The sequence below is a fragment of the Clytia hemisphaerica genome, unplaced genomic scaffold (assembly GCF_902728285.1).
Source record: "Clytia hemisphaerica strain Z4C2 unplaced genomic scaffold, Clytia hemisphaerica genome assembly, whole genome shotgun sequence".
NCBI lineage: Eukaryota > Metazoa > Cnidaria > Hydrozoa > Leptothecata > Clytiidae > Clytia > Clytia hemisphaerica.
This window is the reverse complement of record NW_027103962.1, coordinates 1,067,465-1,093,605: the sequence shown is the minus strand read 5'-3', so window position 1 is coordinate 1,093,605 and position 26,141 is coordinate 1,067,465. Positions and strand designations below refer to the sequence as shown.

The following is a 26,141-nucleotide window of genomic DNA, read 5'->3' as shown; positions in this document are numbered from 1 at the left end:
CAACTGTCAGGACAAAATAAATGAGCAAATATTTAATCTATTTGAGGAATTGATAAAATCTAATATAAAATACCTCAAATAAATTGTCTCTTTCATCTTTTCAAGCTCAGCCTCAGCTTTTTCAGACAATTCTTCAATGAGGTCTTCATCATCTTCATGTTTTCCGCACCACAGAATCACTTTCTTTTCAATTCTGAAATCAGGGACCTGCATCAAAGACGCCAACACAACATCTTTTTCAATGTCGTCATTCTCGTTGAGGAATTTCTGGATCAGTGCATCAAGTTCTTTGTAGGTAAACCTTGTGAAATTGGTTTCATTATCTTCCAATTTCTTTTTGTCATTCTTGATTGGAGATTTTGAAGCCGAAGAATGCATGAATAAGCAGCATTCTTTGACTTTCTTAACAGTAACTTCCTCAGATATGCTTCGCAACAAAGTGAAGACTTGGTTATTGATTTCGGGTACTGCAGAGCCTGATGAGTATTGCTTCAAATATTTGCGAAGTACGAGCATCTGCTTCACGCTGAAGTGATTGGCATATGGATTCTCCATACGAAATTGCATCAATTCAGCATTCCAACTTTCCAACCTTCTCTCAAACTTTTCAATCTCAATTTCGATTTCTCTGAAATATTCTTCAAAAGTTCTTTGTTTGGCTTCTTCAACGTTGCATTGATATTCTTTTTTCCAATTCAGGTATTGGATATCACCAGCTTCAATCAACCGCACATAAGCATCTGCTAACCTTGTTATGATTTCAGCTTGCTAGAAAATAAAATGATAACACCCGTCAACTTTGTGCGTTGTAGAAAGCATAATTTGATTTTAATTATTGGTCGAAATAATACCATAAAATAATTCCATATATTGTAATACGCATTTGAACTAACGACAAAAAAAATTCACAATCTAAGCTTTAAGATACCTTTACAAAATATTCTTTCTCTGCTATTCCTTCCTTGATGTTTTCTTCAGTTTTGTTGTTGTCTCGACCCAAAAGCATCAGGCGACTTTGCAAATCGTGAACATCATCGAGGGACAACTCTTTGCTTTGAACCTGATCATCTTCATAAACAATCTTCAATTTCACAACATGGTGTAAAGCTGCTGTTTGTTCAAAGAAGAATTCTGCTTTACCATTAAGATTGCCAATGATGTACTTGCCATTGGAATTTGCTTTCTTAGCTTCCAGGAAGGATCTTGCTGAAACTGATCCCTGGGATTCTTTGGCTTGTTTGAACCACTCCAAATTCTTGTTACTATCATTCTAAAAAGTAAATGTTTCTTATCAGCACTGGACCAAACAGATTGTTGATTTCCAAACTAGAACCATTACGAGTATATTAAATTATACATTTTTGATTTTAACACGTTCATTGCAGAGCCTTTTTCAGAGATCAAGATTGACTTTTTATTGAAAGTTTGACTTTCAGAGGAGGCCTCTCTGACTTCAGTTTTGCTGCAAATGCCTTCAAAACTATACCAATCGTCAAAAAATTTCACGCAATAAAATGCAGTGCATGCAATAAAAAGGCGAAAATTTCTGTATCAGAAATTAGAAGTACTATTCTACAAATAAATATGCTTTGTCTACAGTAAACAACGTGTTGAAATTTTGAGTGTCTCATTCTAACAAAATAACCTTCTTACAATAATCTTTTGAAGCTTTGAGTACAGGTACTTACAAAAGTTTGTAAGATAGCTCTTTATTCAATCTAGAACTATACTTACAAGTTTCTCAATAATTGTTGGGTCATTCTTGACAGCCTCAGCAGCTCTCTTACAAGCTTCTTCAAATTCTTCATAACCAGAATTTTGATCAAGGTCAAAGATGATAGCACTGAAAGCCTGACAACTGGCTTCAAAATAAGCAACTCGATCAACTTCATAATCACTTTCGCCAGCAGCAATTGACATCATCTCAACAAAAACTTTGACTTCCTTTGCATCTAGAGGTAAATAATAGCAAATAGCTTTATTACATTAAGTAGAAATTTTGAGACTCGACCTGCATCACCAGTAACTAGTGAAACAAATTGTAAATAATGCATTATGAATCCAAATTTAGATTTCACAATCTGTAAATTTTAGTTTTTTAAGGATTATTATCTGTTTCATCTAAAAGCTATTTTCCAAAATACAAAAGCAGCTAAGGAGAATCATTCACATACCTTTCAAATGCCTTTTCAACCATTGCAAAATGTTCAAATTGTGAGCAACTGCTTTGAAGATTTGTTTCATTTCGTCAGAAGTGTTTATGACTTTCTTTGTGTCTTTGATCAAATCATCTGTGATGGCATTTAACAGAGTATCTTCATTTGCTGTGGCCTATGATAGTTTAACAAAAAGAGTTACCCTAGCTTTTAGGACGCCTTATACCAAAATTTTCCCACTCACCATGTATAACCCAGTACTTTTTAGCATCCCGGTTTTAAAATCTTAGGAAAAAAGTATTTGAAACATGATCACTCCATGAATCAAATTTTCAAAGTCCCAAGTAAGCTAAACTGTTCTTATTTTCTTGACATTTTGAGTTTGAAATTGTTCTTATCTCTATTATCAGTAATTATTGACCCTTGATTATCTCAAAATTCAGTCATTCCAGTCTCAACATTGTTCTATAAATTATTTTCATTGTTTGACCATAAGCGGTTTTAGACCATGTCAAACTTATCAGAGCAAGATATTTGTAACTGTAATTTCATTGTCTTTTAACGAGCGTTGCACTACTTCGCATTCCGACGTACTTGCTCTTAATTTTAAATCGGCCAGTGATGTTATTGTTGTTATTTCATAAAATTGTTGTCATAAAAAAGTGTACTTACTTTTGCTTTAATAAGCTCCACGCTTTTGAAATTTCCACACAATCCCAAAACTGAAGCTGTTTCAAGGATGGCATTAGATTGTTCAACACAATCTTTCATCGTGTCAGCACATTTGATTCTTTGATGACACTTTTTAATTGATCTTTCGGTAAAATCTGCCTCAAAAAATGTCTTCAGCTGAGTGAGCTCCTTTGCAAAAGATGTGGCTGACTGAAATTGCTCATAATATTTCAATGCCTCACCAATACTGATAGAACCACCACACAAGTCGACTAGTAAGTCGTATGTTTGGTTTAATGTTGGTAATAGAAGGTATAAAATAATTTGTTGCAAGTTGAAAGGTAGAGAAAAGTTGTCTGGTATAGTGATACCAGATAGAAGGACTTTGAACGACATCTGAAAAAGAGCTTTTTCATTAACATCGGTAAACTGGCTTTCAAACCCCAATATTCGTTCCTTGCTAGCAGCAGCATTCAAAGTGGACTTCCACAGTTGCTGGAAAATGACTGAGGAGGCCATATCGCTCTTTAGAAAGAGTTTTAAAAGAGGCTGCGCACGAGGGTCAACATCAAAGTAGGAAATTGAATCCGTTCCTTTTTTGTAGATATCAATCAGCTTCAAAGAATCAGCATTTGTTTGCATTTTGTTTCGGAAAATCCTGAGATCTCCTGAAAAAACAAATTATATGAATTTTTAAGAAGGCATTGTTCACACGTTTTAACTTTTTCATTGACCTTGCTGATAAATATAATTTAACAAGTTCACAAGATTTTGCTAAGATGAAATCTTGCCAAAGTTTTATGCTTTAAAAAGAATCATAAAGTAAAGAATTTCGAATTGATTTATATAACTTACCTATTTGTTCTGAAAGTTTCAACAAAAATTCATTCAAGTATGAGATGACATTGAATGCTTCTTTGTATGCCTCCATTTCCTTTGATCTTTGCTCGAAATTCGCCTTGATTTCACTAACAGAATCCACGGATTCCACAACTATGTCCAATATTTGGAAGAACCTTTCCCTGTACTGCTTGATACTTTTAAGGTTTTTGATGGTAACATTCTGATCGTTTAATTCGTGGCAATGATTCAATATGATGTTTGAACACGTTTCCATAATACCTTCAAGGGTTTTGTCATTGCCATTCCCTTAAAACAATGATTTTTTAAAGAGTCAGGTAGAGAATATTTAATACAGATCATTTACATTTGTTAAGTAATTTCTGCGGTTACAAAGTGAATAATGTGAGCCACTCTCTTTCTCTCTCTGAGATTTGCGTAGTTCCGTTAACTTTAATCACCTCAGACACACTGATGCATCTATTAATTCTTATAAAACAAGTGATACTTTTATGGACCTACCTGGTTATGCATTTAACACATATATAATTGATATCTACGTGAGCATGAACGTTAAACAATCATTCAGAACACAAATAGTGACGATTTATTAAAATTAGTCGTTTGTTTCTTATAAAAAAAACGTTTAGAAACCAAAATTTCATGCTCTTTCGTATTCTTTCATATTCAAGACTTCGTGAGCATAAAAAAACATCTATCTCATCAAAAAATTGAGTAATTTGGCTAAGAACATTGATGTATGCTTATTAATAGTGATTCTTATAGATAAAGATGCGTTTTTTTGAGCTGAAAAGTTTTTTTACAAAAATCTGCTTGACCCATCTTTTACCTACTTTCATGCAAAAAATCAGAAAAAAACAACGATCCAATATTTCACAAAGTCCAAAAAACCCTTTTTTTAGCCGTTTTTTGGCCCAAATTTGCCCAAAAACATTTTTTTTCGAAAATCGGGCTCAGTCACATTCGAGGGTTTATAGTTATGCATCTTTGTGCAAAAAATCATAAAGAATGAAAGAGCTAATCTCGAGAAAAGCTAATACCTAAGTAATTGATAATGTGCTTATAAAACAAGCGATACTTTTATGGACCTACCTGGTTATCAAACTAATCAGTGAACATTGAAACACATAAGACATAACTGGTCAAAATACAAAAAAATAAAGAAAATGAAAACATATCTATTGAGAGAAACTATCAACACTATTTAAAAAGATTTTTGAAAAAGAAATAAAAAAGCTATTAAGCGCTTTTCTTTGTAAAAACCACTATCAGAAAAATGCACAGCTTAATAAATAAGGTTTCCAGAAAACTCAAACCGTCGCACTCTACCGTGACATTTTCTTCTGTTAGAAAAAATAATAATAAAAAAACTATTTGGCTAATAACATTGATATATGCTCATAAATAGTGATTCTTATAGATAAAGATTCGTTTTTCAGCCAAAAAAGTAATAAGTGTTTATAGAAAACTCAAATCATTACCCTCCACCGTGCATTTTCATCGTAAAAAAACTAATAAAAATAATAATAATAATATGGCTAAGAACATTGATGTATTCTTATTAAAAGTGGTTCTTATAGATAAAAATGCGATTTTTGAGCCAAAAAAATTTTTTTGCAAAAATCTGCTTGAGCCATCCTTAAACTATGATTGTACCCTACTTTCATGCTAAAAATCAGAAAAAATTAATGATCCAATTTTTCACAAAGTCCAAAAAACCCGTTTTTAAGCCGTTTTTTGGCCCAAATTTGCCCAAAAACTTTTTTTTTCGAAAATCGGCCTCCGTCACATTCGAGGGTTTATGGTCATGCACCTTTGTGCCAAAAATCAGAAAAAACTAATGAGCCAATCTCGAGAAAAGCTGGTAACTAACACATTAACTAACGAACATGGGTTAATTTATAGGACCTCCACCCCACCGGGGTAGGTCCAAAAATATCGAATTTGGCCAGTTTTTCTATAAAAACATGCCAAGCAACCAAAATTTCATGTCTAAACACACATATGCTTCAAAAGTAAGCCCTCGTGAGCAAAGAAAACATCTATCTCGTAAAAAAATTAAGTAATTTGACTAAGAACATTAATGTATGCTTATCAATAGTGATTCTTATAGATAAACATGCGTTTTTTGAGCCAACAAATCTTTTTGCAAAAATCTCCCTGAGCTATCTTTTACCTATGATGGTACCCTACTTCCATGCAAAAAATCAGAAAAAATCAATGATCCAATTTTTCACAAAGTCTGAAAAACCCGCTTTTTAGCCGTTTTTTGGCCCAAATTTGCCCAAAAACATTTTTTTTTTCGAAAATTGGGCTCCATCACATTCGAGGGTTTATAGTTATGCATCTTTGTGCAAAAAGTCTTAAAGAATGAAAGAGCCAATCTCGAGAAAAGCTAATACCTAAGTAATTGATATTGTGCTTATAAAGAAATATCGAACTTGGCCAGTTTTTCTATAAAAACACGCCAAGCAACCAAAATTTCATGTCTAAACACACATATTCTTCAAAAGTAAGCCCTCATGAGCAAAAAAAACTTCTATCTCATAAAGAAATTGAGTAATTTGACTAAGAACATTGATGTATGCTTATTAATAGTGATTCTTATAGATAAACATGCGTTTTTTAAGCCAAATAAATTTTTTTGCAAAAATCTGCTTGAGCCATCTTTTACCTATGATGGTACCCTACTTTCATGAAAAAAATCAAAAAAATTTAATGATCCAATTTTTCACAAAGTCTAAAAAACCCGTTTTTTAGCCGTTTTTTGGCCCAAATTTGCCCAAAAAATTTTTTTTTCGAAAATCGGGCTCCGTCACATTTTGGCCATCACCGTTTTGCACATTTGTACCAAAAATCAAATGAGTCCTATGATTCAATCTCGAGAAAAGCTGGTAACGAACGGACAGACGGACGAACGGACAGAGGTGAATTTATAGGACCTTCACCCCACCGGGGTAGGTCCAAAAAGTTTGCTATAGCCACATGGCAAATCCGCCTTTTTTGCATTAAAATAAATTTATTTCATTTTGATTTAATTTAAAAACAAAAGGTCATATTCAAAGGGAAAAGTAGAGTGCAGTGCAACAAGCTACATGCTGAATGGACCTTCCTCAAGATTGACGTAAAATAAACAAGCTAGATGCTGAATGGACCTACCTGATGGTGAAAGTTAGATAGCAATGCAAGGAGAAAAATGAAAAAAAAATCAGTCAGAAAACATAGCGTTTAGCGAAAATGCATAACGCAATAAATTCATCATTGATTGTTGATAAGGGGAGAGGGAAGGGTTGTAGGGAAAAAATCAATAGAAAGTTCTGGTCGCAAAAATCAGTTTTATTGACAATTGAATCATGCTTGATGGTGAGCATTGTTATCAATAATGTTTTTGTGTCAAAAACATAGAAATACAAGGAAAAAATCTAATGAAAATCTGCAAAAACGGCGATTTCCGGCATTTTCAACCGGAAAAAAAAATTTCTCAAAGATCGAACTCAGCCATGTTTTGGGCAATATTAATACGCATCTTAGAGCAAAAAATCAGAAAAAACTAATGATAAAATCTCGAGAAAATGCCAAAAAACCAGTTTTTCCGGCATATTTCCGGCACTTTCGGCCGGAAAAAAATGTTTTTCGAAAATCGGGCTCCGTCACTTTTTAGGTATTGTCATTTTACATTAGTGTGCAAAATTTCATAAAAAAATATAAAGTACAGCTCGAGGAATTCAAGAAATATCGTTTTTCCGGAGAAAATCGGCTGTTCCGGCGATTTTTAGAAAGTTCCGGCTTCCGGCTTCAAAATCAGTTTTATCGACAATTGAACCATGCTTGATCGTGGACATTGATATTAATAATGTTTTTGTGTGAAAAAACAACGAAATATAAGGAAAAAGTCCGATGAAAATCTGCAAAAACGGCGATTTCCGGCATATTTCCGGCATTTTCGGCCGGAAAAGAATTTTTCTCAAAAATCGGACTCTGCCATGTTTTAGGCATTGCTAATACGCATCTTTGTGCAAAAAATCTGAAAAAACTAATGATGAAATCTCGAGAAAATGCCAAAAAAACGGTTTTTCCGGCATATTTCCGGCATTTTCGGCCGGAAATGATTTTTTTTTCGAAAATCGGGCTCCGTCACATTTTGGGGATTACCATTTTGCATCATTGTGCCAAAAATCAGAAAAAACTAATGAGCCAATCCTGAGAAAAGCTGGTAACAGACGGACGAACGAACGAACGAACGAACGAACGAACGGACGGACGGACGGACGGACATTGGTTAATTTATAGGACCTCTACCCCACCGGGGTAGGTCCAAAAAGGAACAAGCAACATGCTGAATGGACCTACCTGATGATGAGAATCAGATAAAAGTAGGACAAAAAGTAAGAGAGTAAGAAAGTGAAGTGAGCAGCTTGAATAGATTACCGTGAGTATCACAGCTCAAATTAATATCAACCTGTGAAGTATAGTTAAAGCTGTATGACTTATAGTCGTAGATACTGGGATGAATTTATCTTCTCAAAAATAAATTCGCTTAAATCATCGAATTCAAGCGAAAAATTTGCTTAAATAATCGAAGTACTTCGATTATTTAGTCACCTCAGTTCGATTATTTAGTCCCCTCGGTTCGACTATTTAATCCTATTATTTGATTAATTAATACTTTTGATTCCAAATTATAATTGAATTTTTTCCAAAACATAGTCAAATATCGGTTATTTTTTCTTATGTAGACCGAAAACAGCGCAAACAAGCCTTTGTCTACTGTAGATTTGAAAGACAGAAGAAAAAGCCGTAGTCAAATCAACCAATGACTGCAAAATTCTTCTTACATTTAAGGATTTTTTATCTACCAAGGGGCATCATAAATTATGAAATGATAGAATAATCCTTTTGTGAATCACATTATCGCATCATCTTAAAGTTTCTTAATGTTTGGATAACAATTCCACGATCTCTCCACGATAAAGTACTTCTATCTTTTTCTATCTTTTTAATTTCCACACACTTTCCTCTGTTATCAACCTCTCAACACAGTTGATTCTGATGTCTTTGTTATTGTTTTTCGATTCGAAAATAGCACTCCATCATTGTGTTCATGTTCAAATCAAAAAGGGCAAAACAAAAAAAAGATAAAAGGATAAAAGGGAGAGCGCTCACAAGATCAAGAATACGCCATTGCGTCATATAAAAGCAGGAAGAAAACATTCGTTTGCTCTATTGTTCTGTTCGCAAATGTCAATCATGGCGTTTTGATTGGTCAATGCAACATTTTTTTCTTACAAGTTACGTTCTGCTCTATTGTTCTGTTTGCAAAAATGGATTCGAATTTCACATCCAGGCTTTTTTAATGGCTAGATAAGAGATCGAATGTTTTGTTTGGAAAAGTTTGAATTGTTAAATATTCTAAAAGATTAACTCTTCCTTGGATTTTTTATACAAAGACATCCTTCACGATTTACACCGTCATTGCACAATATAAAAAACATCAATCCAATCGCAAGAAATGCTCTTTTTCCCTAAAAATGCCATAAAGGAATTTCCCCAAATAAAGAAAATCCAATTTTTACGGCCAGAAAAGATTTTCCAAAAAAAACTGCTTGAGCCACTTTTTGTAGAACCTTGCCCTCCATCTTTATGCATAAAATCAGAAAAAACTAAGAAGCAATTTCACTAAAGGCCAAAGAAATCCCATTTTTAGGCACTTTTTGGCCTAAATTTGCCCAATTTTTTTTTATCGAAAATCGAGCTCCCTAACTTTTTGGGAATCATCATTTTCCATCCCAAAAATCAGAAAAAACTAATGAGCCAGAATGAGCCAATCCCAAGAAAAGCTGGCTATAGATAAATCCTGAGATGCATATCAGGAAATATATTATCTAGTATATACAGGGGTAAATAAATATTTTAGAATGATTTCCCTATCAACGATAAAAGGTAATTTCCCCAAAAACAAAAATCCGTAAAGGTGAACAAAAATTTTCTGCTGTCTTTATTCAAAAAATCAGAAAAAACTAATGAAGCAATTTCATTTCAACTAGTTCAAATTCTCAATTCAGGCTTCGTCACTTTTTAGGCACTGTAATTTTACATCACTATGCAAAAATTAGAAAACACTGAAAGGCCAATCCCAAGAAAGGTGGCAACAGACAAAGGAACCGAAACGGATGAACAAAGGTTAATTTAAAGGAGCCCTGAGGTAGGTCCAATAAAATCACTCTATGTTGTCAGATTTGTGTTGAAAGGCTTAAGTGTAAATCACAATTCAAAAATAGGGGTTGGTTGCTGGCACTTACAATAATGCTTGAATACAACTTTAAATGGGTTCCATCCCATCATCCATTCGAATCGATCTTTGTCAGTGTTATGCTTCTCCCACAGATCCTTGATTTTCTTTCCCAGGAAAATTGATGTTCGCCTGTGAGCTAGAGTTGACTCCAATACACCAGCCTAGGTTTGAAAGAAAATCGTTATCGAAAATGTGTTCTTGCCCAAATCAATACTTTAATAAATCAAAACTGAATTTTAAATGGCGTGTTTTGAAAATAATCTGATACAAATTGAGGCCTAAACTCAAAGAGTTGAAACTTCTATATGAAGTTGTTGATGCTCTCTAATTCAACGTTCAATTATTCAATAAGCTCCTTGAAGCCTTTCTGATTTCTAATTCAATATCAAATGGGTTCTCAAATCAAATTTAGAAATTTATTTTGTGTTTGAATTTGGATTTTGAAACCCAAGTCCTCAAAACTTCAATATTTGACCTGATTTGCATTTAAAGTGGTCCAATCTTGATTGAATTTTCTTCCTCAGCTCTATAATTAAATATTTGCCTCAGCTTTGGAGCGTCTTTGGAGACAACCTCCAGCCCAGCATTCGATGAAATATTCATTCCCCTTAAAAATCTAATTAGAACACCCCCTTCTCACAGACCCACTGGGAGCCCTTCCCACACTACAAAAATTGGCCAGAATTTCGTCTCTGGTGGAAAATTATACTCCAATTTTGGTCCCCACCGAAAATAATCAAATAAACCAATCCTCACTGCAAAATATTATGCTATTTTTCCCATCATCACCCAATTTTCTGACTTAAAAACAAAAGAATATGAATTCCAGCCATAAAAAATATGGGAATGTAAAAATCCCCATTGAGTTTCAGTCCGTTATTTTTATCCCCACTTGCTGAAAAAATCCTACCGGGCTGTGAGAAGGGGGTGTATTGTAGGAAGCAAACTGTACTGCATAAAATTTGGGCAAATGATAAATAAAAGAAATAAGAAGTATAAAAAATATATAATATGAGTGGTTAAAATTAAGATGAGATAAAATGGTAAATTGACCTACAGTCAAAAACTTGTCAATATTCTTCTCGAAGGCCTCATCAAAATTTTGCAAGATGAAGCCATCCAATTTGGCTTCAAGGTAGATTTCAAGAAAGATTTTTTCTTTGTAGCGACACTAGAATAAATAGAATTCATGAATTAGTTAAGTTTGACGTCATTAAGTGAGAGAAAATAATTGTAAAGAATTGGTATCTCGACATTTTGACTACGGAGTCAAAATCTTTTTAAGCGAGTAGGTTTCCAGGACAAGAGCAATGGCTCTCTGTCTGTCTTTACCCTTGGGTGGTTGTAAAATTACTATTATTTTTATCATTATTAGCAGTATTATTCAAAGCATTGGTGGTAAATTATAATCAAGATTGCTATGCAATTGCTATTTCCTCAAAGGCTGATTGCACCGCTAATAGGTTAATAGGTTTTCTTAGATCAAGTGACCATGACCCTAAGGCTACTCACAAGGTCGTCAAGAAATTCAGCTGTTCTCTTGTGAAGTTTTTTTCGCCATTTTACAACAAATTCCGAGCTAAAGAGTGTTACTCTTTCCAGGTGAAACAAAATCTAAATGAATCAATAAGATTTAGGCCAAATCTATAATAAATTCCAAATTAAATAAAAAAATTTATTAAAATGCGAGAATTATTATATAATATGTTCAGACAAAAGTGAAGGAAAATCCTCTTCTTATTTATTGAGTAAGATGATAATTATAATCAAAGCGTTTGCAGCTTGTAAAGGGAGTGGTATATGTTTTGAAGATTTCTTTCTGTACTTACATGCAGGAACGACTCAACATCATTGCAAGTTTTATGCCTCAAGCCAAAATAACTGGTGAAATCATGCAATACTTTCATCAAAGTTGGTTCCTTTGCTGCTGTTCGGTTTTGAAACGAATGCAGCAAATCTGGTTCTAACTCATCAATAAATTCCTGAACTGTCTTTAATGCATTTAATGTTGTGTCCAATACAGTTGTAGTTAGTTGCAAGAATTCACGCCCTAACACTGTTGCCAGAAAATCAAGTAACAAAACCACCAAAAGACACCTTTAAACAAAAAGTTTTCAAAAGAACAAAAGCTGATTAGTTGATGGGGGAGAGGGAAGGGGAGTAGAAAATAAGGAAATAGAAAATTCCGGTTGCACAAATCAGTTTTATAGACAATTGAATCATGCTTGATGGGGGGACATTCTTATCAATAATGTTTTTGTGTGAAAAATCAAAGAAATATAAGGAAAAAATCCAATAAAAATCTAGACAAACGACGATTTTTGGCATTTTTATAAAAAAATCGAACTTGATCATGTTTTGAGCATTGCGAATGCGCATCTTTCGCAAAAAAACTTAAGGATGAAAATTCTAGAAAATGCAGGAAAATATCAAAAAACTGGTTTTTGCAGCATATTCGAACGAACGAACGAACGAACGAACGAACGAACGAACGAACGAACGAACGAACGAACGAACGAACGAACGAACGAACGAACGAACGAACGAACGAACGAACGAACGAACGAACGAACGAACGAACGAACGAACGAACGAACGAACGAACGAACGAACGAACGAACGAACGACGAACGAACGAACGAACGAACGAACGAACGAACGAACGAACGAACGACGAACGAACGAAGAACGAACGAACGAACGAACGAACGAACGAACGAACGAACGAACGAACGAACGAACGAACGAACGAACGAACGAACGAACGAACGAACGAACGAACGAACGAACGAACGAACGAACGAACGAACGAACGAACGAACGAACGAACGAACGAACGAACGAACGAACGAACGAACGAACGAACGAACGAACGAACGAACGAACGAACGAACGAACGAACGAACGAACGAACGAACGAACTAACGAACGAACGAACGAACGAACGAACGAACGAACGAACGAACGAACGAACGAACGAACGAACGAACGAACGAACGAACGAACGAACGAACGAACGAACGAACGAACGAACGAACGAACGAACGAACGAACGAACGAACGAACGAACGAACGAACGAACGAACGAACGAACGAACGAACGAACGAACGAACGAACGAACGAACGAACGAACGAACGAACGAACGAACGAACGAACGAACGAACGAACGAACGAACGAACGAACGAACGAACGAACGAACGAACGAACGAACGAACGAACGAACGAACGAACGAACGAAACGAACGAACGAACGAACGAACGAACGAACGAAACGAACGAACGAACGAACGAAACGAACGAACGAACGAACGAACGAACGAACGAACGAACGAACGAACGAACGAACGAACGAACGAACGAACGAACGAACGAACGAAAACGAACGAACGAAGAACGAACGAACGAACGAACGAACGAACGAACGAACGAACGAACGAACGAACGAACGAACGAACGAACGAACGAACGAACGAACGAACGAACGAACGAACGAACGAACGAACGAACGAACGAACGAACGAACGAACGAACGAACGAACGAACGAACGAACGAACGAACGAACGAACGAACGAACGAACGAACGAACGAACGAACGGTTGATCTATATAGGACCTCCAAGTAGGTCCAAAAATGATTAGGGATTTAAAACATACAAATCTTTTCTTTCAACATCTTGGATCTGTTTGTCGAGAGCTTTTAATGCAGTGCATACTTCATTTTCCTGTAAAAAGTGTTGTTAATTGTTTATTTGGTTAAAAAAGTTGCCAGGTGTTACCAAGCATTTAGAAATTTGATACTCGGACGTTTTTCTGTTAAGCATATTCTATCATTGAAGAGGATCAAGGAATTGATAAAAATTCTGCCTAATTCAAGTACATTATCAGGAAAGGTGGGCACCTTTCACAATAACCATAATAACACTTACTTTAGCAAAAGAATTCCACTTCACAAAACTCAAAGCTTTGCGCAAAACCATCCTCTTTTTAAAACCAAACTGGAATCCAATTATCAAATGTTTTGGCTGCATCATGTAAACCAAGGCTCTTTGCAAGATGGTGTCTTTTTTAAGTGACCCTGCAACATGTTTGATTCCTTCAAAAAAGCCGTCCCTTTTAAAAAGAAAATAAGATTTTTCTTTATTAGTGAGGTCTGTTAGCACAAAAATACTTCAGATGGTGATAAAAGCATGAAATTTGGCACAAATGATCCTTAGAGGGTCTAAAACTTAATTTAAACAGTAACACCAAATTTAGCCACCTGGCCAGCTGCCAGATGACGTCATCAGGTGGCTGGGCAAAGTTTTAGTTTCTTGATAATATTTAAAATCTGATGATTCCAGCGGAAAGAGCTTGAAATGCTGATGAAAATCGAGGTATAAAACATGTCTTGAAAATGCTCCTATCAAAAGTTATTAAGGTTGAAAGTTTTGTGATGACGTTTCATAAGCCTTTCCAGGCAAAACCTAAAAATCTCGTAATAACGGAACTAGTTGACCAAATTTGGTGTTTTATACATGAATCCATATCAAAATTCGAAGTTCCTTCTGATGCTTGGGTCTAAAAGACTTAGGAAGGCTTAAAACAACCAAAAAAATTAGTCAGTTTTACACTGTATTCCTCAAGGGGGGATAACGCTGCGTTGATTTGCCTTGTAAATCTCAAAATCTAAGTTTTGGTGTTCTGTAGGATTTAAAGTTTTTAATATAATTTGACTGAATTTGAACATCAGAATCAGAAAAAGCAATGAATTTTGATATGAATTCATGTATAAAACATCAAATTTGGTCAATTTATCTAAAATTACAAGGTTTTTAAGATTTGCCTGGAAAGGCTTGTCATGACGTCATCACAAAACTTTCAGCCTGTCATAGCTTTTGATAGGAACATTTTTCAAGAGATGTTTTTTACCTCGATTTTCGTCTGCATTTCATGCTCTTTCCGCTGGAAGCATCAGATTTTGAATATTTTCAAAAAGATAATTTTTTGCCCAGCTACCCTGATGACGTCATCTGGCAGGTGGCCAGGTGGCAAAATTTGGTGTTACTTTTTAGAATTAGGTTTTAGACCCTCTAAGGATCATCTGTGCCAAATGCTTTTATCACCATCTGAAGTATTCTTACGCTTTTATGTGCTAACAGACCTCACTATAATTATCTAAAGTGACCTATTAACTGTATAGCTACAGTACTTAAAATTTTAACTTGTCACAAATACATAGTAGCCAACATATTATTGGAATTCGGTAGTTCAGTATAAATAGAAATAAAAACTTACAGATTTCTCGAGTTATTCAGGCTAGAAGGAAGGCAATTTTCTCCTAAATTAAATAAACCACAGTATCTGAGTGTAAGTTCATCGGTATCTTTGAGATCATTATTGTTCATTCCAGCATCTAAAAGCTTGTCAAGTTCATGCATTAAAACTAATGGATACAGCCATTTGACAGATGTTGACACTTTAGGATAACTCATGAATGTTTTCCAAATGATAACGAGTTTATCAAGAATAAACCTGAAAATAAAATTATATCATTCTTATTTTTATATCTACTTGTAATCATTTTAATTGTATTTTCAGCTCTGCATCTTTAACTTGAACGAATGAGTGAGAGAACAAGCGGACGAGCGTACGAATGAACAAACAAACAAATGAACGAACGAACGAGCAGAAGAGGAAGCTTAGCATTGAATTTAGTTGAAATAAGACGATGAAGACATAACGATACAGGTTCTGTGCAGTGTGTTGTTATTAACTATTTTTAGGAATTAGGACAGATCAACTATTTTGATGTTTTTCTATCACTGCAATCCTAGGCTTATTAAATTCAGATTTACAGTATTAATGACTCCTACCTCAATGGTTTACGATGATAAACTTCTTTCAACCTTTGAAGAAATAATTCATGACTTTCCATGGATAAATGTTCCATTGATAAACTCTCCATTAAGACGAGTATGAGATCTGTTTTGATGAATTTTTTATGATTTTCAAGCATATTCGAGATGAAAACAACAAAGCTCATAGATTCCATAAGTGCATCAATTTGATCAATATTTGAAGAAGTAGGTACCAGAGCTTGCACATTTTTTTCTAGAACTTTTCCTATTGAAGTGGTGAAGACCTAAAAAGAGAAAAAAAACAAGTGATACTTTTATGGACCTACCTGGTTATGCATTTAACACAAATATAATTAATATCTACATGAGCATATAATTGATATCTACATGAGCGTTACTGTTAAAATAATCATACAGAGCACAAAATAGTTACAATTTATTAAAATTCGTTGTTTTTTTTTTCATCATTGATTGTCCCCGTCCCCCATTGGAGTGGTATTAAGGGAGGGGATTTGAAGGAAAAGAATATCCATCTCATAAAAAAATTGAGTGATTTGACTATAAAGAACAAGGGTCGAAACTGAGCTACTTATGTACCCTTACAATAATATTGGTACTGGATTTGTCATTTTATTGGATTTGTCTTTTAATGTGTATGTTAGATCCAGAAATGGTTATTTAGGTGTGTGACATTGGGTTGATGGATGTGTACTAAGTGGCAGTTTTCACACTAGGCTTTGACAGTGGCAGTATTCGATCATTTGTTTTGAACAATTTCCATCAATGATTTTTACTGTTGATTTTGTCGTCTATATTTTTTCTTTGGATTGATTTGCTAGTTTTGGGTTCATTTTCTTTTGGAAAGGTAGTTTTCGGCCTTCATTGACAGCTCTGTATTGCTTTTTTCATATGAATAGTGATTCTTATAAATAATAACAGTGGCATCTTCGAATTATAGGAAGATTTCTTTTCAAATTAGCTGTTCTATAAAAATTAACTGAAAATGAAAGGGGTCAGGTATGAAGCCACCATTTTTTCATCGAGAAATATTCAATTTATCAAAATCTTTGCGAAATATTTCACAGGGGGTTAATGCAATTTTACATCATTAAATCATTCACCTCTAGTTGTTTGTTATTAGCATCTATCTTTTCCCAGCTTAAATGTGTATTACGCAGCTCCGTCTTTGAATTCAAGAAGCAACGACTCAAGTGATTAAGGAGCTTCATTTTTGTTTCATGATCTTTCAACCTGAAAATTCTGTTGAAGTGGTATAAAAACAGCTTGCAGTTGTAATCTTGTCTTTTTCGAAAATGTTTCTTATTACTGGACATTCCAACCATACCTTTTATCCAATTCTTGCCTCTTTCAAAAAAGGTCAATGAGTCACCAAGCAATATGACATCATCGAATTGAGCAAGATGTCCATCTGAAATAAAAACACATAAGGTATATTGTGGAGATTACAGCTTTAATATACAAACTTTCGAGAGGTGAAAATATCGGGGAATTTATGACAACGTCATAATATTACTCTTGAAGGAAAAAATATATAATCAAAAATAACTATCTCATTGGAAAAAATCATTATTATTTAGGACATAGGATATTCTTCACTATTGTCCACCTCCAGGCAAAATGCACTGTCGAATATTTTTAGATATCCGATAGCAAAATATCTCCTCTGTAGCAGCGAGCATAAAGAATAAATATTTTTTCAAATATTTTTTGAATATATATGTTTTTTGACCAAATAATTATTTAAATGTCACATATATAAAAACAGATAAAAAGACAGTTCTTTTTAACAAAAGAGAAACGAAATTCGAATGTTTTGTAATCAAAGAGAAAAAAACAAAGAAATTCATATCTTCAAATAAGATAGTAAAACGTTCGAAAATGTCATAAAAAGAGAGAATAAAGTATATAAAGTAAAGTATATAAAGTATATAAATAAAGTATAAAGACCCTATAGAGACCAAAAAACTTGAGTTTTAAAACAATAACAAACATCCATTTTCACCTTCCGCCTCCAATTTGAAACCTTTCCAGTCGCAAAGCATTGTGGGATAGAATTTTAATTCCTATCTATAAAACGCACTTTTCATGGAGCGCCATTTTCAGCATATTTTTAATTATGAAATTTTTGGCACAAGACAAAAAGTTGACTCAAAATTTCTGTAGGGATAAGGCCATTTTCCTCAGATGTTGGTTTTTAGCGATCTTTAAAGCTTCAGCATGTCCCGTTAAGAAAAATCCACAGCTGCTATCAGGTTAGATAAAAAAGGCTATAGAAAGCGTACTTGACACTTTCATGCTCCAAGAAGACCTAAATCGATTATATAAATGGTCTGATGTCAACAACATGAAGCTCAATGGAAATAAACACAGTCAGATCAAACACAGTGGCAGTCATGGCACCCCTACAACAACACTAGTCTCAACGAGATTAGTGGTCTCAATATTGAGAAAAATCAATTTCATTATTTCATAAATTTTTTGGATCAAAAGTTACATCCTTCCAAAGTGGGTTCATTTGCAACCCTTTTTTTAAACAAAATCTCACTTCACCTTTCTTATTCTTTTCTTTTCATTACTCTCGGGTACCTAATAGCCGGGGGGGGCGCTAATTAATTTATCAAAAATTTTCCACCCAGGACATTCTTATTCCAACCCCCCCGCTTATTAAATTTTGAGATTTTTTCCAACCCTCCTGCTTATTCCAAACCCCCCGGCTATTAGGTACCCGAGAGTATGTAGAAGCTAATCTAAAGAGGAACCACATTTTAACACTTTTTTTAATAACCTTTGCAAAAAATACAATCTTCGAAATCCCATTTTCCTAATCAGTAACACAATCTTAAAGTTATAATTATTCTCTCTCTGATTATTCATGCTTTGCTCTTCAAAATAAAATATTCGATGTCTCGTGTCAGGGGGTGGTTACACGTAGCTGGGTTGAATTTCCCGTCAGGTGAAATAAAAAAAATGATTAAATCTGGTTAAAAAAGATTTTTGTATACATGTAGCATATAAGGCGGGCTGAAATTTGTGGTTTTTCACTCCAAGGGGATTTTGCGTGTTGAAAATCTCCCAGGGTGATACAATAATTTATGTATATATATAAATTTTGCAAAAAAAGTCTTAAAAAAATTTCACTCTATTCCTCAAGAAAATTCTTTTTGGCTGGCTACATGGTAACCATCCCCTTGAAATGGGGAACATCCGGTGTAAAAAAAGCAAATTTACCCTGAACTTCCTCAATAGACACTTCAAAGAGTCTATTTCTGTAAGATTCTGGAAAATTTGTTTCAATATCTTCATGAATGATCTCCTGGCTATCCTCTGGCAACAAACAATATTTGTAAGGTATCTTTCGCTTCAAAAGATAACACGGTATGCTCACTTTTCCAAAAAGTAAATCAAGCCCAAGACTCTCAATTTTTCTGAAAAGAAGAAAAAATGAAATTTAATTTTAGTTTTTAACTTCAGCTTTTTGAAAAAGCAAATCAAAAAATTATTAGCAGAAGCTTCAGAATTGATAACTTACTCAAATGCTTTCATTTCTGTCAGCATTGCATTCCATTGACCCTCACGGTGAAAACCACCTGTTACAAATACACGTGTCTTCATACCAGAAGGTATTGCAACATAAAAATCCACTTCACATAACTCAGTGGAGGTATACTTGACAAACTTCACGTCAAACTTTTGATTTCTAAATTAGAGAAATTATCAAGAATTTAAAAGTTTCTGGTGTTGAATAATTTAGCACAGAACTTATAATACAAACTTTCGGATTAGTGTTCAGTATCTTAGTAAATTTATAGTGGACGAGTTATTAAAATAAAGTACAGTATTTTCATCTCAACATCAAATACCTATAGTAGTGCCAATAAAGATGTACTGTTCAATGCTTCAATTATAGTTATTGCTATTGAACTACTTCCTTAAATCAAGCAAAAGGGTTTTGTAAAGTAGGCACAAATATGGAAATTGGAGTAACAAATTTAGTCAAAGTTTGAAGATTAAGTAAATAAAATGATTAATCAAATCTGGACGAATCTCTGATCAGATACTTTAATCGGATTAACTTTTGCAAGATTAAATAGACTTTGTTATTCTACTGCAAGGCAAGTACATACATCTGAGGGCGCTTTAGCTTGGATATCCAAGCTCAAAACTTGATGCTTTTTTATCTGAACAATCACTATCAGGGTAAAATTAAAAATTAAAAATTAAAAAAATAAAAGTAATAATGATAAGGCCCATTCTTATCAAAAGTAAACCCCTTGTTTTAAAAAATGGGAGTATTATATTATTTGAATCAGTGGTCAAAGCAGAGATACTCCTGTCAGACGGAAATGGGGTTTGATAACACTCCAACCTTGGCCAGATTCATCAAATTCGGCTGGTTTTTACATAACTTGAGACGAAATTTGTTTTTTTAAACTTCTGTGAGACGGAAATCCGTCTGAGACGGAAATCCGTCTGAGACGGAAGAACTTTGAACCCTGTTGAATTAAAATTTATAAAAAATCAGATTCAAAGCTGGAAAACGTACCTTTGGTTGTTTTGAGTTTTATACTGATGTTGATGTCTATAATGATAAAATATTTCAGGAAAATGGTGATTAAATTTGACAGAGCAACACAAAATAAAAATGGCTGACAAAACAGAAGTAAAAATAAATAAAATTATTAAACATACCCCAGCCGGCACACAACGTTTAAAAAACGTTTTTTTAAGGTTCATATTAGGTTTGTGAAGAACGGTTTGTAAAAAAACGTTTATCAAACGTTTTTTAAACGTTTGTCGAGCAACGTGGTCTTTTATAAACGAATAAAAAACGTTCAAAAAACGTTTTCATCAGAACCGTTTGCAATAGGTTTTTTAACAACGTTCTTTAAACGTTATTTCTAAACGTGATTTAAATGGTTCCGAAAAAACGTTTTTCAAACGCTTTTTTTACGTTTTTTTTATTTTTGGTTCCCTTCTTTAAAACTGTGTTACTTTTTTTTCAAATGAAAATTTTTCCTATATAATATGATGAATGAAATCTGAAAAACATGATTTAAAAAAGTCAATTATTAGAGCGTAATCAATAGAAGAAAATTTGCTTCATGTTGATGGTGTTGCCTTGCACGCGCAACGCCACTCCCCGTGCACATTTACATTTACTCGTTGTTGCTTTTTGTTGGTGGTGGGTGTACACCGTGGTGTGTGTATTTCCGCCCTCTTCCTTGTCACCGCCTTTTCTATAGCGCGGGAGATTTGTTAATGACTTTGCGCATGTCCGTACTTAAAAAACGTAATATCGACCTAATTTAAACCGGATCTTTCAACCTATCAGATTTCGTTCTTTAAGAAACCGGGGGTAAATGTACAAAAAAATACATTTAAGTAATGCAGTGATCATATTTTATGAAATCGTAGTAGTCATTTAATCACTGGAGAATATAAAATAAGAATATTTTAGAACTGTTTGTTGGTTTTAGCTTTATTTAGTATTAAAATAGAGAACATTTTTCTGTATTTTTGACCCCCCGTCATCAAAGGAAATTGTGTTGATTTTGCTGGAATTTGCTTGGCGGGAAGGTTGTGATTTTACAGAAGACGAAAGCGGAAAAGCAGAGAAACAAGGTATAATCTTTTTATTTCACTTTCGATTTTTAAATACTTTCTACGGACAGAAAGAGGGAGAGGATGGAGGACAGCTACGAGGAAGCCAGACAGCAGCACAGCAGAGGAATTGGAATTAAAGGAGATAGTCATCACAACAGAATGCCAATGACAGAATGGATGATATGAAAAGATATTTAAAAACACAAGAGTCTTTTTATCCTAATAGCATATATACTTACCATTATGCTACAGCTATGTGCTAAAATTATGATGCTTTGATTTTTTTCTGTTTTTCAGCCTCCTTTTTATTCCATAGTTGAGTTTGCTTTAGTAGCCAAGAAACATATAAGTGCCATTCCAGAAAATTTTTGTACAATACCTCGATATACCTGGATACAAGCTATACCTGTAACTGTATATGATAATAGCATGTATCCAGATGATGTCAGTCGAAAAGCAATCAAACTTTACCAGAAAATTTTCTTGATTACAAAATTCCCTTTGATAGCATTTGATTAAGTGTTCGATGTGCGTAAAACTGTGTTTTATAATTGTACCCGCGATAAGTTGAAGGGAGACACTGTTACTGGGGTGTGTGGTGGCTAAGATCGCTGGTTCTTTTAAAAAAAGCCCCTGAGGGCAGAAACTGTGGTTTTGATAATTTTGATCCTGCAATACATTATGTCAATTACCTATATACCGTGAGATTGGGCAACTTGCATCAGTGGAGGCTAACATGTACCGTGAAATTGGGTAACTTGCATCAGTGGAGGCTAACATGCATAGCCCTCGAATGAATGACCTGGCTGGTCATTAAAATACAACTACGCAGCTCTGCTCGCAGCTCTACTCTACCATTTTTGTTTTGATTTAACTTTGTATTTTAATGACCAGCCAGGTCATTCATTTAAGGGCTATGCAAGTTAGCCTCCACTGATGCAAGTTACCCAATCTCACGGTAGCCCTCAAATGAATGACTTAGCTGGTCATTAAAATACAAAGTTTTATCAAAACAAAAATGGTACAGTAGAAGTAGAGCTGCGAGCAGAGCTGCGTAGTTTATTATTTTTTTTGAAATTTTGCTGCTTTGATGGCTATGCAAGTTTCCCTCCACTGATGCAAGTTACCCGACCTCACTTCACGGCATGCAAGGAACGACCCTGCCGGTGCACCCGACAGTCGAGTGCTGTTGTCGGGTGTTCGAAGTTAGAAATTTAAACACCCGACAGTCGGGTGCACTTTGTCGGGTGCTACATCTTGGGTGCTTTTAACAGCACCCGACATGTAACAAAGTTAGGAATTTTAGCACCCAACTGTCGGTGCGCTATTGTCGGTTTTGCAAATTTAGAAATTTCAGCACACGACAAAACACCCGACAGCACCCGACTGTCGAGTGCACCGGCAGGGTCATTGCAAGGAAAGCTTTTATTCATTTTTAACTTTGATTCCTGTTTTTATGCAGTTTACGAGTTGCTGCTTCTTAGTCTATATCGTAGAAATCCTTCTAATTGCACGCTTAAAATTCCGAGATTTAAACGCGTAATTGCACGGCTATCAAATTGTAAGGTTTTTAAAAGTGTTTTTACCTATCAATTTCATGTTCCAAATAATCTAAATCAGTATTATAATCATTGCTTACATTGAGATACATCATTTACAAGTTATTAGAAAAGAAATGAAAACACTTTTCCTTTGTGCGAGTTCAAAATAGACGATTTTCCTCGAGTTTTCTCGGAAAAAAATCTGGAATGCTTGGTCAATTTTACGCAAAATTTTACGAAGATTCCAATTCAAAAATCAGTTTTTGTCCGTTTGACCATGGTTCCATCCGTTTTTAAATAAAGTAAGCCCCACTATATTGCTCAAGCTTCTTCAAGCAGGGCGGAAAATTAAGCGTGCAATTGCACATGGGTGGACTCGGGCGGACTATGATAAGCGCGCATTTACAAGTTTACGCCTGCGGAAGTTAAGCGTGCAATTAGAAGGATTTCTCAGACATCAACATGGTTGTACGCTGCTCTTTAAAACATATAATCAAACATAAAACAAATACATACCAAAGTTACTATTTAGTTAAATTTTACTCTCGCTATCAGTCTATCACGTCGCAGATTGTTGATGTATGAAAAATGTGAAGTGTTATGTTTGAAAAAAAAAACTTTAACGGTGTAGTCATTACTAAAAATCTAATTAACATGCTTTCAACTCAACAAAAATTTCAAAATCAAAACAACATTTTGCATTCAAGGAATTTTTTAGTAGACCTTTTTACCGTGAACCGATTTAATAATAAAAAGAACCCGGTTTCCTTTTGAATTTTATTTGACCGCCATACTTCCAACCAACTACGCCCTGCCATCACAGCAATTAAAATGAAAAATAGGGAGTTGTATGCGAATTGTGTACCTTAAAGGAAGAAATTTTGGCGGAAAGAAAATTTGGCGGATTTGGCCAGAATCCGCCAAATTAAGTTCCGCCAAAATTTCTTTTTTCCGCCATCCGCCAAATTAAATTGCTATTTAATTAAATTTTGTAATCAAACTACTCCAATTAATTAAGAAACTTTTCTGATAAAGTTCGATTACTGTTCAATTTTGTCCGGTAATCAAACAGTGATTGTTCAATTGTTCAATTACAAAAATTTGTTTGATTGCTTTCGGTTGAATGTTGTCTAATGAACTCTTTTCCTTAATATAGTATATAATGTATTAAATAGCCTATGTATTTGCCTGATTCTGATAAGTACATTCTTTCTCTTAGGACATTTTGGTGGTTTTGTTTGTATACATTCCTTGGACCATTTCAAGTGCATTGTTTACCTGGTTTGTGCATTTTTGTAATCGAAAAAAATTAATAGAAAGGTTTAATACACCAAGTCTTTTGAACATTTATCCATGAAATTAAACTTGTCCTGGAGTTATTGGATCAAAAAACAAAGTTTATATTTAAAATATTTTTTTTCTTTAGATCCTGATCATTCATTTATTCTCAATTGTACCAAGGATTATTCAGCTAAAGTTATTTGAAAGGTATACTTAAAATCGAATTTAAACTATATACTTTTAAATGGGTTAAAATTTTATGGGGATTAAATTTTGCAATTGAGCTGATTGGCAAAATTTTATATTTCGCGAGGATTAAATTTTTTTTATCAAAAGAAATTAACTTTTAAACATGATGGATTAGAACAAATCTAATAGAAAGGTTACACCAAGTCTTTTGAACATTTATCCATGAAATGAAACTTGTCCTGGAGTTATTGGATTGAAAACAAAGTAACACATTGTTGTTTTTTTTCTTCAGATCCTCATCATTTCGATTCATTTGTTGTCAATTGTACCAAAGATTATTCAGCTATAAAGTTATTTGAAAGGTATAATATCGAATTTAAATCATATACTTTTACATGGGTTAAAATTTTATGGGGTTTAAATTTCGCAATTAAGCTGCTTGGCAAAATTTTAATATTTCGCGAGGATTAAATTTTGCGAATTATATTAAAGGAAGAAATTTTTGCAGGAATTTAATTTGGCAGATGGCCAAAAAAGTTTTTTCAGAGGGAATTAAATTTGGCGGTTAACTTGAAAAATTAAATTTAGCGGGAATTTAAGGGAAAATTAGACTGTGAATCCAGTCGTTTATAACGTTTTTGTTGAAAGCGGGAAATTTTTATGTCGGGATATGGTTAAAATAAACGACTGGGCTAAGGTGGTTTCCGTAGCTTACGGGAGTTCCAGCAGGGCCCGCAGATTTCTGCGGGGTGAGAAAACAATCATATACAACAAAATATATAAACAAATAAAAATTTCAGCCAATGAGAATTTCTAAGTGAAAGAAAAAAAAAACAAACCAAAACAAACCAACAAGACCCCCTGAAAATGTTATCCAAAAACATAAAAAAGAGAATTTTATGAAAAGTTTGTTGTGCACAAAATATTCTAGACGACTATATTGATGCTTCTGTCGAGTTTTCTACCTATTTTTTACTGAGTTAAGTCGTCTAGCATGCTAGACTAAGGGAAAATAAACATTTTTTAGAAAATACCTAAATCACATCACTTACTTCCAAGGAATGACCTCTGAAAAAAATTTTCTCTAAAAAATTCTCTATCAAAAGATATAGCTCTGTTATGTTTATGGTCATATGGGGTATTATTATGCGACGTGCGTAAATAGCAACATTTGATTGGCTTCTTTGCTGTCCAATATTTTCCAATATACAGCTTCCATGGAGGCTACATATTTCAAAAATTGATGTCACACAAAAAGTTCAATGACAATTGAGCATCTTCTTTTTGACGTTACGTTACAAAATAGAAGACTTTTGAATAAAAAGCTACCAAGAAACCAGATTTATGGTCTTATAAATTGGAATTATGCTTGAAAAGAAATATTTTAGCAATAAACGGATAATGAACCATTTATTTGGACGTAGTCTCATCCAATTTGAGAAATAGTGGATCCGACTTTGTCCAATAACTTAAAAATTTATATGTAGTTCGTTGCACCATTTTATTTTATCAAAATGTGGGATGTGCGCCAAACTGAGACATTTTTTGACTTTGCAAAAATATTGCCCTAAGTTTTTGGAGATTTTTGAAGAAAATCTTTAACATAACAAGAAAATAAATTCAATTAGCTTTCCAAAAATGTATAACTTTTGTTCAGATGAAAAGTTTATGACCATTGTCGTAA

General features: G+C 34.1%; 1 protein-coding gene across 1 annotated transcript in view; it reads right to left on the bottom strand.

The window, feature by feature from the left end:
* The window catches only part of LOC136810234 (E3 ubiquitin-protein ligase rnf213-alpha-like), a 104,457-nt gene that overhangs the window by 51,277 nt on the left and 27,039 nt on the right, over positions 1 to 26,141 (bottom strand). Inside the window, exons 11-28 of the mRNA XM_067066802.1 lie at positions 20,386 to 20,421; positions 19,372 to 19,539; positions 19,071 to 19,267; positions 16,943 to 17,250; positions 15,837 to 16,105; positions 15,259 to 15,495; positions 13,911 to 14,094; positions 13,639 to 13,706; positions 11,811 to 12,078; positions 11,494 to 11,595; positions 11,039 to 11,152; positions 9,989 to 10,142; positions 3,684 to 3,977; positions 2,829 to 3,496; positions 2,175 to 2,331; positions 1,735 to 1,952; positions 929 to 1,270; positions 74 to 768 (exon numbers count right to left, since the gene is read on the bottom strand). Of these exons, the coding sequence (XP_066922903.1) occupies positions 74 to 768; positions 929 to 1,270; positions 1,735 to 1,952; positions 2,175 to 2,331; positions 2,829 to 3,496; positions 3,684 to 3,977; positions 9,989 to 10,142; positions 11,039 to 11,152; positions 11,494 to 11,595; positions 11,811 to 12,078; positions 13,639 to 13,706; positions 13,911 to 14,094; positions 15,259 to 15,495; positions 15,837 to 16,105; positions 16,943 to 17,250; positions 19,071 to 19,267; positions 19,372 to 19,539; positions 20,386 to 20,421 (4,479 nt within the window). The remainder of the gene's footprint in view (positions 1 to 73; positions 769 to 928; positions 1,271 to 1,734; positions 1,953 to 2,174; positions 2,332 to 2,828; positions 3,497 to 3,683; positions 3,978 to 9,988; positions 10,143 to 11,038; positions 11,153 to 11,493; positions 11,596 to 11,810; positions 12,079 to 13,638; positions 13,707 to 13,910; positions 14,095 to 15,258; positions 15,496 to 15,836; positions 16,106 to 16,942; positions 17,251 to 19,070; positions 19,268 to 19,371; positions 19,540 to 20,385; positions 20,422 to 26,141) is intronic.